This window comes from Gossypium hirsutum, chromosome D12, assembly GCF_007990345.1.
Source record: "Gossypium hirsutum isolate 1008001.06 chromosome D12, Gossypium_hirsutum_v2.1, whole genome shotgun sequence".
Lineage (NCBI taxonomy): Eukaryota > Viridiplantae > Streptophyta > Magnoliopsida > Malvales > Malvaceae > Gossypium > Gossypium hirsutum.
In genome coordinates this window covers 1-14201 of record NC_053448.1, presented here as the reverse complement: position 1 = coordinate 14201, position 14201 = coordinate 1, and the positions used below count along the sequence as shown (strand labels likewise).

Here is a 14201-nt window from a genome sequence, read left to right as displayed (position 1 = left end):
TAAATTTTTTAAAGGGTAAAAAATTAAGAGGGACTAAATATAAATTTACCCTATTTAAAAAATGTATGGTATTTAAGGAAGTTCAAAAAATTCAAGAGGGAAAAATAGAAAATGTTCACTTTTTGGAATAGGGGGCCCAAACATGTAAGTATTCCAATTTGAAATGGGATACCACAAGCTAGGGAGCTTCAAAATTTTAGGGGCTAGTCCCCTGTGAACCTAGTGTAGGCTGGATTTTAAATAAGCACTTGATTTTAATATTATAACATAACTGGAAAGAAAATTCTATACTCTGCAATGTCCCAGCTAATATATTAAAAAAAACTTTTAAACTACTACATTTTAATTAAACTAAATATTAAGATAAAAAATTGTGTTATGAAGATTTAACGTTGCATTATCGCAATCTGAACCTGCTTTTATGTTATTTGGACATAATGCTTTGGATTTTTCTGCGTAGTCGTAAAGAATTTTTTATCCGGTATAAAATTTTAACTGTCCTACTGTTGTTAATTTACTTTCTTAGGGTCAGTTCTTCATTGCTTTTGAGAAGTGCTTTTGAAAATTTTGAGTGTTTGGTATTGTTGTCAAAAAGTACTTTTGAAGAATAAAATGTCCATTTTAGACATGATATTATAAAGTAACAAATATGTATTTAAATAATGTTCAAATTAGTTAATATTACGATATTTTAACAAAAATATAAAAAATAATTTATTATAACTTATTGCTAATATTTTAATATATAATATTAATTGTAAATATTTCTTAGTAATTAATATTAATTATTTATAAAATTTAATTAGAATATATAAACTATATTTAAAAATTTAAATATAAAAATTAAATATTTGTAATTAGATATTGACAAAATTGTATTATTATAAAAATTATTTGTAAAAAAGAATCCATTTCTAATTTGGCCAAGTAAACAAATGGATGAAATTGCATGGAATTCGGTAGTTTCATTTCATTTCCCAATCGACTTGTTTTAACAAACAGCAATCAAAGCACAATAACAAGAAAAAGTGATTTGTTATGAACATGGTGTTAGGGTCAATAGTATGGGAACTCAACCTTTCAATAGCCAAACAAGTGTTTCGAAATTTATTAAACGACTCGATCTATTTAACATTTTGACAAAGAAAAGCTAAATCCTTAAAATCGAATGATTTAGATAAAAAATACCTCAAAATCGAATGACTTAGGTAAAATATAATCTGCATTTGAGCATTAACTTGGAACCTTTTAAAATTTAAATTGGCATATGATTAAAATTTAATTTTTTTTAAAATTTTAAATTTTAGTTAAATTCTTAATCTTATAAAAATTATTTTTGTTAAATTCAAGTTAATTGAAACATTTTTAATTACATTGTTATTAAAGGGGACCTTTTTTATTTAAAAAAGATCACACTAACCAATTTAACAATTACAATTAATAGTGTTAACAACTGAACTAAAATTTTGAAATCTGAATTCTTGAAAATAAAAGCATAAGGACTAAATTCTTAATTTACTAAGAGTGCAAGTACTTATAGCATATTTTAACCTTGCATAACTATACTAATAAAAAAAAAAGTGCCAATTAGAGATGACAGATTCAATAAAAAATCAGATATAACAATTCTGAATTTGCACCTTGTTAAAGAAATAAAAATGAGGTTTGTAAGGAAATTAAACAGTCAAGTATATAAAAGTACAATATCCATAAATTTATTTGTAACCCCCTCTCTTTTTTCCCATTTTCAATGTTCATGTTGTTACAAGGAAACAAATTATGTACATTGCAAACTGGGGCTGTTCATCCTTTTTGCTTTTAAGACATCTCATAGTTTGGCTAAAATTATCAGAGAAATCAACTAAAATAAAACATCTTGGTTCAGGAATTTACAACATCTTTTTGTTCATATGGAAAGAGGTTACAAGCTCATGTACTTCGGGATTGATGGTACGACAAACCTGATCCTAACAAGCCCTCAAGAATTTCGGGACTTATGCTGCTCAGGAACAGATAAGCTGCAGTGTAAGAACAAAGATAAATCAACAAAGATAATCCGAAATCTTGAAAGCAAATAGGCTATAAATTCAACCTAAATGCAAACTATATTCAACAAAAAAGAAAACCATTCCCGATTCACAAAAGAAGAAAGAGGATGTGCAGTGCTCATAACCGATGTTACATTTCTGTTAGAAATGAACATTTAACTTCTTCAAAAGAATTTTTATCTTTAAATTTTACTATTCGCTTACCAACAATTACAACGCCGAGCGGCTCCGCAAAACCAGAAAGAGTTGCCAACTTGAATGCCTGCCACTTGCTGACAAACAATACAAAACCAAACAGTTAACAGTTTCGTCATACAAATAGTTCAAGTTCATTTACGCTAACACCTGCACCATAACAGGCAAATTAATCCAGCTATCATGACTAGAATAGACGAAAATCAGCTAGTAATAGATGAGCAAGCCATTATTCCACGATTATTGTCCTATCATTAAGTATTAATTCTCACACACTGTGCCAAATAAATTCAGAGCTACCACCTACAAGTTTGGAAATCCCTACTTTCTAACCATTTGATTGTCAACTTTGAACCCCGAATTTCAAGACTGGTGTCTCAATAAACTCTCACCTCTGTGTAGCAAAATAAACAGGCAGTGCAACAGCAACACCCTATAAAATGAACATAAAGAAGTTAAGGGGAAAAAAAACTTGCACTCTATTATATATATATGTGTATGTATGCATTAATTATAATATAAGATATTAGAATATTGCATTTTGTAAGCATGACCGATTTTTGATCAACTCATAAGATTATGAGTGGTCTGTGGAAGGATCTGCTTGCTCCTCTTGTAGGAACTTACACTTAGGTCCAGAACTTGAAACAAAAGAAAAGGAGAAATTGGAACACATGTATGAAAACGTCAGGCAGCCTTTTGTTTCTCTTCTCTTTAGCATGAATGAATATTCTTTGATAGAACAATGAATTAATAATAAATATATCAATACAGAGCAGGGTTTTCTGATTATGAGTCAACAATGCAGATAAGCTCTCTCTGCTTTGTGGACAGCTCTCAGTCATTCTGTAACTTTGCTTCCAAGAACAGGAAAAAAAAAGTGGTCTATTGAGTCTATCTTTGAGTTTAGAGTCAGACAATTAGTTAGGAATTATGTTGTCTTGAGTTTACTATAAATTCATGGAAATTCCATTGTCATATTTCTACTTTCTTCTCTCGACTACTACTATGATGCTTCAGGGGATGATTCACAGCACAAGGGTAAAACCATGAGTTTATTTCCTTGTCATTCCAATGCTTCAGAAAATTCTAGCAATCTTCCTCCGATATCCGACCCTCTTTGGATTCCTATCCCTGTCCCTAAGTTCCTACTGTAAACCTTAAAAAGCTGTATTCTATAAGCAGGAAGGCTTCTACAAATCTACCCTACATCAGAAACTGCTTTCCCGCTATAAGTGATGGTAAGTAGGAATAATACAATCGACGATAACTTCAACCAAAATGAAACACAGCCATGGTATCTTATCGTAAAGCTAAACCCTAGAAACAATTAAAAAGAACATCATCAGAACTTTCAAATACAAAAGATACAGAAAATTCAGCAACGATATGAAATTTGGATAGAATTTTGATTTAGTCTATATTTCTTCTATTCTTATCAACTAAAATAGTTTGGAAGAGTTACAAAGCGAGCAAAAGAGGCACAAAACAAAAGAGGCAGAGCAAAGCAGCAGTAGAGGCACAAAACAGTAAAGCAAAAGAGGCACAAAAGCCAGAATTAAAAAGTATATAAAAACAAAGCATAACTAATAACTAAAGAGAAGAAGAAGAAAACGTACTCAACTGCGGAAGAGGAACAAAGAACAGGAAGGAGCTTTCACAGCGAAAATGTGAAAAAAATGGGTATAGAACTTTCACAGCAGAGGAAAGAACGTTTTTCCAAGGGGGAGAAGATAGGTTATTTTGGTCATTTATCAACCAAAAGCACTTCAAGCTTTTTAGATGGTGAAATTTTCAGCTTCTCCATCTGGAGAAAATGACGTTTTAGATGGTGAATTTTGAAAGCAGATGGAGGCCGTTCTGCGTTCCTTTTAAGGGAAAAGGACTTTTTAAGGCAAAAGTCCATTTAAAACGCAATGAAGAACGGGGCCTTATTCTGCTCCGACTTTATTCCTGTCATATACCTTTTCGGAATAATCTATTCCCGGGATAGACTGTATTTTCTCATTCCGGGTCACAATTTTTAGCCTCTGGTTTAAGAGTTTTAGTGGCCGGTTCAGATTTTTTTCTTGTCTGGACCGGTGTACCTGTCATGCTTATTCCACTCAGGGATATCCCATTCGATGGATAGCCCGGTTCGGTGGTGTCCCATAAAGGTGTAACCCGGATTGGGTATATCCCATTCCCGGAATATCCTGTTTCGGGGTTTTATGTTTTTGATTATAATTATTTGGATATTTTTCGGTCTTTTGTTATTTGAATTATTGGCGATCAGTAGTAAAGGGAGAGAAGGTATGCCTTTTTTCGATCTGTTTTCCTTTTTGTTCTCTCAATTACTAAACTTGTTATAGTTTGTTTTAAATGAAATAAAACACAGTTCATCCTCATCTACTCAACTACTATAAATTTAGGGAGACAATATGTTTGGGAGTATGATTCGGTACTTTTCAACGAAACCCAAGCCGAAAATGAAGCCAATCGAGTTGAAAACGTCGCCAGAGCAAACGCAGACCATAGCCAGAGTCATCTTTGACATTCTCAAGGAGCATGGGCCCCTCACCGTCGGTGATACTTGGGAACGAGTCAAGGTCAGTTGTTTAGTAGACTATAATCTGTATTCATTGTGTATCTATATTTGTTGTTTCCACATCTAATTAAGCCAAGCCCAAGAGTGAAGTAAGGGCAGTGCAGTTTTATCGTTGCATAATTTTAGGATCTTGAATTCCATGCATTATTGTTTTTTTCACGCTTTACTTGCCTGTGCTCGACATAATGGAGTAGAAATGTGTTTATGAGTTCAGGAGGTTGGATTGAGAGGACTTACAAGCAAGAGGTACATGAAGATCGTGCTGAGATGGATGAGAGGGAGACAAAAGATTAGGCTAATATGCAACCATGTGGGGCCTCACAAACAATTTCTGTATACAACTTGGTTCACTAAACCAAGCATCAGCCACACAAGAGCTGTCCATAATTCCTCAACTTCTACAACTAGTTTTTCTGTCGATACTTCTAGTCCAAAGTCGTCTTCAGGTTAGGTTGTAGCACGCTTGTGCTGGCTGCAATACCATCACATGTACTGTTTTTTGCAATAGTGTAATACAATTGTTCTGTTGTCATGTTGTGGAAACTTTACCCTCTTCTTCCCTTATATTTTCGATTTTAATGTACAAATTCCAAGTTCGATTACTTATCATCATTTCTGCCATTCAGATGGCTCTATAAAAAAATGGAAAACAAAGTAAAAGAGCTAAGAATTTATTAAGAATTTTTTTTTTCGCTTTTGTTCCATTGAACAAATTTTAAAGAAGCATAATGGAAATTTGAAATTTCACAGATGCTAGCTGGAGATCAGGGTGGAAATTAGATCATTGGGATATTGAAATGATCAAATGACTTTTATCTTCTGTTCTGCTTACTTGATGGTTAACTTAACCACTTGAATGTCAAACAATGCTCAAGAACCTATTATTTGCCTATGCTTTAGGGAATAAGAGGCATTTATTTTTAGTATATAAGTAGTAAAAACCTGTCATCCTTCTTTAGGTCTTGAAGGAGGCCTCTAGGCTTTATGCTGCAAGTTGGGTAAGGGATATTGGTCCTCTTAGACCAAACAATTATAAGAAGGATGATGGGACTGAAGGTAAATCCAATGGAGATAAGAGTAGGAGTACAGAGACTGAACCTTCAACCTTGGAGGATATTGGTGAGGAACTTTACTTTGTGGTTTCTTATCTTGAAATGTTCGGATGTATAAGTTGTCTGTAATGAATCAAGAACTATATAGCATGACTTGCAAAATATGCGGCATATTATATGTGCAATAAACCGTTAGATTCGTGCTTGAGACATCTTATGGAGGTCAAGGAACAAAGTCCCATAATGCTTGAGTTCAGTTAGGTTTTCATTTCAATTTCCTTTTTCAGTAGAACTTGTCTGGAGGTTCAATATCCTTTTTCAATTTCCCGGTCAGAGTCATCCGTGACTGCATTTTGTTTTATTATGTTGTTGGCACCTGTGTTCAAGTCTTAGATTTTATGCTTCCATTGGCATATTTTTGGTGAATCCCTTCTTCACCAGGCCAAGGTTCAGTTGTTAAGGAAGATATTAAATTACTGTTTATCTCCTAGCAGTCTTAGTTATCTAGGTTTCATTGTCTAGAGCCATTACAGTGACGATTGTACCGTTATCTTATGCTACCTAGGTACCTTTTTTTTCTTCGTTTTGGAATCACCCTGAAGAATGATAGCATGATGTGCCATCTGCCAACATTCTATTTTCTGAACATCTTAATATATATTTCTTTAATTGATTTTAGAAAGGAAATTTTTAACTCATGATAATTTTCCACTTATTCTGTCATCGTTTACCTTGTTGGTACAGCTTCTCTTTTTCAACTAAAATTTTTTAGGTCAAATTTCTCTCGTCTCACCCATTTTTCTCTCTTATTTTCCTGGTATTATAGTTTATCTTGTTGAATTTTACATGGTTTAGGGTTTATGATAAACCATTTCATAAGAAATTACATGCTTTAATTTATACCCTTTTTCATATACATAAGCATATTACCAATTAAACACTTATCGTTTCAATGTATTTCATTAAGACTAATCATGATATAATCCAATCATAAGCTTGGCACAAGCCTAAGTATCGTCCACAACTCATGTTATAGTATCAACTCATAAATCACTTGAAATAGCATAAGTAAGTCATATACATGAACAACATCATTTGAAATCTTCAATTTCATGAGCGTAAACATACTTTCATTGAACATTACCTTTTCATTCATTGTCATAAATTCATGACATAAGTGATTTGAATACTTACCATTCCTTCCCTTTTTATACCCATTGAACCACTTAAAATAATATCGAATATACGGGAAAGCTTACACAAAGTGTGATAAACATATAGTCGTAGTTGACATGAACTGTAAAATGAGTCTACTCACACAAGCTGTCGGTCGGAATGTAAGCTACACGATGCTGCTTACACAAGCTATCGAGTATCCGCAACTAATGCCGGACTTCAGCCATCGGTAGGAAATTTAAGACCAACATCCGAAACATGATAACTTGGGTGTGCTTACACAAGCTGTCGGTCAGAACGTAGCTACATTGTGCTCTTCACACCAATTGTCGAGTATCCGCAACACATGTCAGAACTCAGCAATCGGTAGGACATTTAGGACTAGCACCCAAAATATGGTAAAACTAATGACATATCATTTGTATCCTATATATTTCTAAGGTCCAAACGGGGCTCTATAGTTGTCTTATGTCGTTGAATTTCCATCGTTTCTTGACAAGATAAATTGCGTAATAATATATATAGATTGATTCAATAACAATAGAATCATATACTAACATTTAATTTAATCAGCATTATACGAAATTCAATTCATACGAATTTACTTGGTTAAATTACAAAAATGACAAAGTATAGGGATATTTTGGTAATTTTTAATTTTCTTTGATTTTCCACTCGGTCTTGATCATGTTAGCTTTCACCATGGCCGAACCTTAAAGCTTAAGAATGACTTCTTCTCCTTTTTCAATTCAGTGAAGAAGAAAATGTGAATGATGGTAAAACATTTTGGTTTTATTTAATTTAACTTAATTTAATTGACTAATTACCATTTTACCCTTAAAAACTCAACCAAATTTCACCAAATGCCAAATCATGTTCATCCACTATCCTCTAAACTGGTTGAATTACTACTTTAGGCCATCATTTCATGCATTTATATTCATTAGATACAAATAATGTTATGGCTATTAAATTTTATCTTTACAATTTAGTTTTTTTTAATTAATTAGCTATCGAAACATTAAAAATTTTCAACGAAATTTTAATATGACCTTTATAATATTTATAAAAATATTTACGACTCGATTTATAGAAACGAAGTCCCGATACTTCATTTTCTAAAATCACTTGGCCTTAAGGTCTTACCACTTGAATTTAATTAATCATTTGAATAACATAAATTATCATATCAAAAACCTTTTTTAAAACCATATTCGGCTTGAAAATATTAACTAATAATATTTAGGAACTTATTCGTTGGATTTGTGGCCTCAAACCACCATTTCTGATACCACTGGAAACGAGTTGTTATAATAATGGCTTCTTTTTTGAGTTGTAAGTATTGGTCTTGTTGTTTGTGATATTGGGTTTCTTTTTAGGGTCAGGTTTTAGGTGTTGGTGCTTGAGATTTTGGTATTGTTTTAATGGTTAATGAACTTGATCTTTCTTGTGCTCAGTTTGTATCAGCTCGATTTTAGTGGTTTGATTGGTTTCGTGTCAAGTTGGTATGGTTCGTTTCGATTTGGTTTGCGTACATCGGTTATGGTTTGGTATTATTTCAATTTTAGTTAAGTATGTCCTCATTTTTTTGTGTCGATTTTTTGACCGATTTGCAACTATTTTGGTTGTGGTTTTGGAACCTTTTTGTCCGTTTCTATTTTTTTTGGTTTTTTTCAGGTGATTTAGTTTCATGTTTAGGGTTTTTAGTGCCCAGTTTTGTTTGATATTGTCGGGTTCGATTTTGTTTATAAACGATACACAACTTGTCGTTTTAAATCATTGGATGTAGGTGTCGGTGTTGTTGTCCTTCTTGTTAGTTTATAGTTACTATGTTTGTATATTTCCTTTGTTTTTCATATTATTTTTTTGTTATTGTCATTTTCTTTCAAAACTTTGAGTGGTATTTATAAGATTTTATTACTAAGATATGTTTCTAAAAACTAACAAATATAAACTCAAATCATAATTTTTTTATGATACAAAACTCTCTACTCTATCTTTGATTTTTAAAGCGTACATAAATATGTTTTTCTCATTTTAAGAAAATCTTCAAAATGGCTATCCGCCATGTGATTAGCCGATTTAGGAAATTCCTATCCTCGAATTGGCTTGTTCGGAGTTAGGCCATATTGGAACAGACTGGAATACTAGGTATTTTAAGATATCCTGGTTTGAAAATAACCTGTAATCTTCAATAAAATTAGAAGCTTATTTAATAAAATAATATGTATCACAATAATTTTAAATATTATTAAAAAAATTATATTTATTGAGCGAATAAAAAATATTATTTAAATCATATTGAACATTAGTGGAAAAATAAATTAAATCAATACTCCTCTTCTTATTAGTTTAAAATGCCCAATTAACATCTTAAATTTTAGGCTTCTCTCTGCTATTCACCTTCTTTTTTAACTGTTTATATATTTGATATGGTAAATAGTATTATTTTAAAAATAAATAGTCTTTTCAAATCTTCTTCCATCGTTGGAAATTTAAATCCTCTCTCCTTCACTTTGCCAATTCTTCACCATCTCTTTCTATTCAAAATTTTCCTCTCTCATCCGTTTTCTTCTCTTCCTTCTCAATCTTTTCTGTTTTTTTTTTCTGATATGGAAATCACTTGCTTCATCCATAGATTTTGGGTTTTCAGCCCTAGGAAATATTGTTTCAGTTCGTCTTTTCAAATCTATGAATGTCTTTGTGGTTGTTCTTGTTGGATGCTTTGGGAAAGAAAGAAACTCTGGCTCTGCAAGATTTCACCAGCAATGGCCTCTCTTTTGCAGTCAATCTCTATTATGTTGATTCTTATCCCAAATAGACACGGTATTCCCTTCATCGTATTGCACGGTAATGTTCTTATCCCAATATCTTTTCTTTTCAATTTTAATGTTCATATGCACTCTCCCATGGCTTAAATTAATTAATTATTGCCCTAAAACTTGAGATAAATGGGGATTAGATGCCAGTTTAACCTGATACCCATATTTCTTTTATGGACATAATGCTTAAAGTTCAACTAAGACCACATAACTTCATTTCTAGTGAAATTGTTTAAGCAATTGTGCCTTTGTATAAATTGTTAAAATTCTGTTAAATGTACGGGTTAAACATGGTTCTACTTATCAGGGAATTCGTTTGACAATAGGGTTATGCTGATAACGCTTTCTGCATAATATGGTGACTAGTCTCGCAGTCTGTGGAATCGACCAAACTGAATAAAGTAAATTAAAAACAATGTTTCTTTAATTTTCATTTTTCTTGAAGTATCCGTGTTCAACACATTCCCGGCCGTGGGTATAGCATATGACCCTCCAAATACATGAAAAGGTTATGTTACTCGGACTTGGGTGTACGTGTTGGACATAGGCATCTGACTTGAGTATTTTCAGTTATTTCTAGGATTGCATGTATTTGGAGGACTTTTGGAGGACCATATCTCAATGCCCATGTCCGAGCATGTGTTGGAGATGAATTCAGACACAGTAGTTATTTAAGCAAAATGAAGAGTTGGGTTAAAATATAGTGAAAAACTTACGAAAAAAAAAGTCAAACATACCCATATAAGATGCGTGCCTCTACTCACACCCACTTGAGTCCAAGTAACATGTACTGAGTGTTGGTGCACTCATATGGTCCTTTGACTGTTTTTTTCACTCCAAACTATCAAACTGGTTGAATTCTAATGTTTGTTAGTCAGATGTTTCAACTCAGTTTTGCCCTTTGATTTTTATTTGATCAATAGGGACTATGCCTAACAAGAAATTCGGAGGAACCTTCACATATTGTATCCATGTTCGACTACTTATGGTCTAAAACTATTGCTACAATATTGTGGCCATTGCATGTCTTATCAACAAAGTTTGTCTACAAAAAAATCCGCTCTGCTATTGGGATACAAAAGGTTTGATATATTAGCTACATAAACTTGTTATTGAAAAATTTTCTTCCAGCTTCAGAGTGAACTCTATTTATCAATCAATAAAACCTGCATGTATAGTCTATGTTTCGCCAACTCTTTCATTTTTCTTTTCTTGAAGTACTTGGGTCTGACACTTGTGTTTGACATATCACTGGACATTGTTTGGGGATATTAGCTGAGCCTTCAAATATATGGAAAAGCATACGCAAAATTAAACATATCAGTGTTGCTTACATACCCGTATTTGACACTCTCACCTGTGTCATAGAACGTAGTGTATTGCAATTGAAAAATAAGAAACCTTACAAAGGAGAAAAAGAAGAGGAACCCATATTATTATTTTTCCTTTCATGTGCAAAGATCCTTGTTGGAATGTTCCTTTTATTTTTCTTTGTTCAGCATTTCTAGTATTTCTGTTCTGGGTTTTATTGATTATTTTCTATCATCCTCTAGACTGCCAAAAGCGGAGGTGGAAGTTTGCCAACGCATATTGAAAAGTTTTATGAGGTTAGATGCTAATATGTTTTTAGTTTTCAAATGAAAAGGTTACTAGTCAATTTATCTCTTATTTTATGATGGCTCGTATGTGCAGACAATTGGTCTGGAAGTGCAGAATGGACATGGTTTAATAGAAACATTCACCTTGCGTTGCTGGTTGACAACCTTATTATAATGTAAGACAGCTGTAGGTCTTTCTATTATAATATTCAACTGAAACTATTCTCTTTCTTCCATGCTACCCCTGATAGAACATGTGATTTCTCCTAAGCAATGTGAATAAATTCTTAAAAAGAGAACTAATAGTTATATATCGGTAATCTCTGTTGCTCCTGCTCTTATTTTTTCTTGTAGTACACGCGTCTGATGCTTAGACAGACTTGGATACAGGGATATGTCCCTACAAAAACATTCCAAATGCATGGAAAAGCTTAAAAAAATTGAACACACGTACATTGGATACATATCCGTTTATAAGGCTCGCACCTGACTCCAAGTAACTAGCTAGAAATCTACTTTTTAAAAGACAGGATATTGGGGAAAAATGTGTTTGAGATCAATTGAAAAGTAAACATGTTATGCTGGTACTATCTTTTCTTGCTAAGTTCCTTAATTGGATCAAAGGAAAGGATCTATGTATGTGCTTTGGTATTAAAGTGAGTTTAAGAGAGTTTTCGTAAGCAGTTAATAAAATGTAAAGAAAAAAATAAAACATAAATGGGGATTTTGGTTTTCAGGTTTACAATTCACTGTTTTGCTCTGTGTTTGAAATCTATCGATATGGGTCTGTCTGTTTCTTTTTGGTTGCTTTTTCGGAGACTGATTTCGGGTATGAATCTTTACTTGGGTTTGCGTTTTCATTTCTTTGCCTTTGTCTTTGTTTTGTTTTGTCTTTTTCCTTTTCATTTCTATTTTATGGTTTTTGGTTTTCAGGTTTAGACATCACTGTTTCGTTTCGTGTTTCAAATCTATTGATCTCGATCTGTTTGTTCTTTTTGTTTGTTTCCTCTGTACTTTTGCGAGGTACAAATCCTAAGTTTTCTCCTCTGTTTCTGTTTTTTATGATTTATGCATTCCCCCTAACTATGTTTTTTTTATGGGAACATCTCTGTTTTTTAGTTTTTGATACATGCTTTTCACTTGAATTAATTTGAGTTTTTTTTCCGTTCTCTTTGCCAAATCCGATTAAGGTTATCAAGCTTGAGTTCAACTTGACAATGACTGAATTGATTTGAGTTTTATTTGTAGCCGAATCCAAGTGACTTATGGGCACATGTATCTGGTTTTTACCCCTAGTATTGATGTTCATTTTTTAGATACGAGAGTTACACATTTTAATTTTAGATTAATTCTAGATGGTTGAGCCATGCATGATTAGTTGATTAAAGATTTTACTTACTCCGATTAATCAAAATAACTTTCTTTTGTGATAAATGTTCTCTTTCTCATTCTGTATGTTGGATTGATCTTCATGTTTAAATTATCCAAATTAAATGCTAATTATACTGCTATGACAGATCTCTGGTTAAACTCATTGTGAAGGGAAACTATTTGATTCTAAATGGTGCTTTTAAAATATTTTTGGATTACCTTGCAGTGGAATTCAAAAGCGGATATCTTCAAGCCCCAATCCTATTAAATTAATAGTATTTTCATTCATAAGGATCAGCTTGGCATACACGGAGTTGAAGAGATTTTATGAGGTGATGGCAATTTTTGTGAAACTAAAGTTGAATTCTGCAGATTCCTTGTTAATGCTTTATGTTGTTATGCACTCTCCCATGGCTTAAATTCATTCTTTAATGCCCTAAAACTTGAGATAAATGGGGATTTTAGATGCCAGTTTAACGTGATACCCATATTTCTTTTATGGATATAATGCCTAAAGTTCAAGTAGGACCACATACTTCATTTCTAGTGAAATTGTTTAAGCAATTGTGCCTTTGTATAAATTGTTAAAATTCTGTTAAATGTACATTCAAGGTTAAACATGGTTCTGCTTATCAGGGAATTCGTTTGACGATAGGGTTATGCTGATAATGCTTTCTGCAGAATATGGTGACGAGTCTAGCAGCCTGTGGAATTGACCAAACTGAATAAAGCAAATTAAAAACTATCATCCTGAGTTGCTTTAATTTTCATTTTTCTTAAAGTATCCATGTTCAAGACTTTCCTGGACGTGGGTATAGCTTATGACCCTCCAAATACATGAAAGGTTATGTTACTCGGACTTCGGTGTAAGTATTGGACATAGGCATCTGACCTGAGTATTTTCAGTTTTTTCTAGGATCGCATGTATTTGGAGGACTTTTGGAGGACTATATCTCGATGCCCATGTCTGAGCATGTGTTGGAGATGAATTCAGACATGATAGTTATTTAGGCAAAATGAAGAGTTGGGTGAATATAGAGAAAAACTTACCAAAAGAAAAAAGTCAAACATACCCATATAAGATGCGTGCGTGTCACATATACCGAGTGTTGGTGCACTCATATGGTCCTCTGACTGCCTTTTTCGCTCCAAACTATCGAACTGGATGAATTCTAATGTTCGTTAGTCAGTTGTTTCAACTCAATTTTGCCGTTTGATTTTTATTTGATCACAAAAAAATCCACTCCGCTGTTGGGATAGAAAAGGTTTGATCTATTATCTACCTAAACCCTAAACGTTCCTTTCTCCTTTCTTAACTACTGTTTTTTCCATTCTTTTCAAATATTTTCCTT

General features: G+C 32.8%; 1 protein-coding gene and 2 long non-coding RNA genes across 10 annotated transcripts; 2 read left to right on the top strand and 1 right to left on the bottom strand.

The window, feature by feature from the left end:
• Positions 1 to 1714: 1714 nt before the first annotated feature.
• LOC107931080 (uncharacterized) lies at positions 1715 to 4199 on the bottom strand. Of its 2 annotated transcripts, none has more exons than XR_005922162.1 (4): positions 3863 to 4199; positions 2636 to 3563; positions 2253 to 2320; positions 1715 to 2018 (listed from the first exon to the last, which is right to left on the bottom strand). It is a non-coding gene; the product is annotated as an uncharacterized lncRNA (long non-coding RNA). The 2 variants fall into 2 exon arrangements; XR_001693107.2 differs by having other exon boundaries at positions 2636 to 2676; positions 3863 to 4117.
• A 212-nt stretch (positions 4200 to 4411) lies between these two features.
• Positions 4412 to 5432, top strand: LOC107931005 (uncharacterized). 3 transcript variants are annotated; one of them, XR_001693101.2, is made up of 3 exons: positions 4412 to 4535; positions 4655 to 4831; positions 5045 to 5432. XR_001693101.2 is itself a non-coding variant. In XM_016862783.2 (2 exons), exons 1-2 carry the CDS (start codon positions 4664 to 4666, stop codon positions 5279 to 5281), a joined length of 405 nt encoding a protein of 134 aa, XP_016718272.1. In that variant the 5' UTR covers positions 4549 to 4663; the 3' UTR covers positions 5282 to 5432. The 3 variants fall into 3 exon arrangements, 1 of the variants encoding a protein (XP_016718272.1); XR_005922161.1 differs by having other exon boundaries at positions 4497 to 4535; positions 4621 to 4831; XM_016862783.2 differs by lacking the exon at positions 4412 to 4535 and having other exon boundaries at positions 4549 to 4831.
• Positions 5433 to 9531: 4099 nt separating this feature from the next.
• On the top strand, positions 9532 to 14193 carry LOC107931099 (uncharacterized). Of its 5 annotated transcripts, none has more exons than XR_005922067.1 (4): positions 9532 to 9908; positions 10804 to 11487; positions 11573 to 11654; positions 13076 to 13467. It is a non-coding gene; the product is annotated as an uncharacterized lncRNA (long non-coding RNA). The 5 variants fall into 5 exon arrangements; XR_005922069.1 differs by lacking the exon at positions 9532 to 9908 and adding an exon at positions 12216 to 12307 and having other exon boundaries at positions 9924 to 11487; XR_005922070.1 differs by lacking the exon at positions 9532 to 9908 and adding an exon at positions 13531 to 14193 and having other exon boundaries at positions 9935 to 11487; positions 13076 to 13181.
• Positions 14194 to 14201: the final 8 nt, after the last annotated feature.

Excerpts from the sequence above, each read along its gene's own strand:
- LOC107931005 (XM_016862783.2), top strand. The coding sequence starts at position 4,664 with ATGTTTGGGAGTATGATTCGGTACTTTTCAACGAAACCCAAGCCGAAA. Across the intron at positions 4,832-5,044 it reads ATACTTGGGAACGAGTCAAG|GAGGTTGGATTGAGAGGACT; the intron begins GTCAGTTGTTTA and ends TTATGAGTTCAG.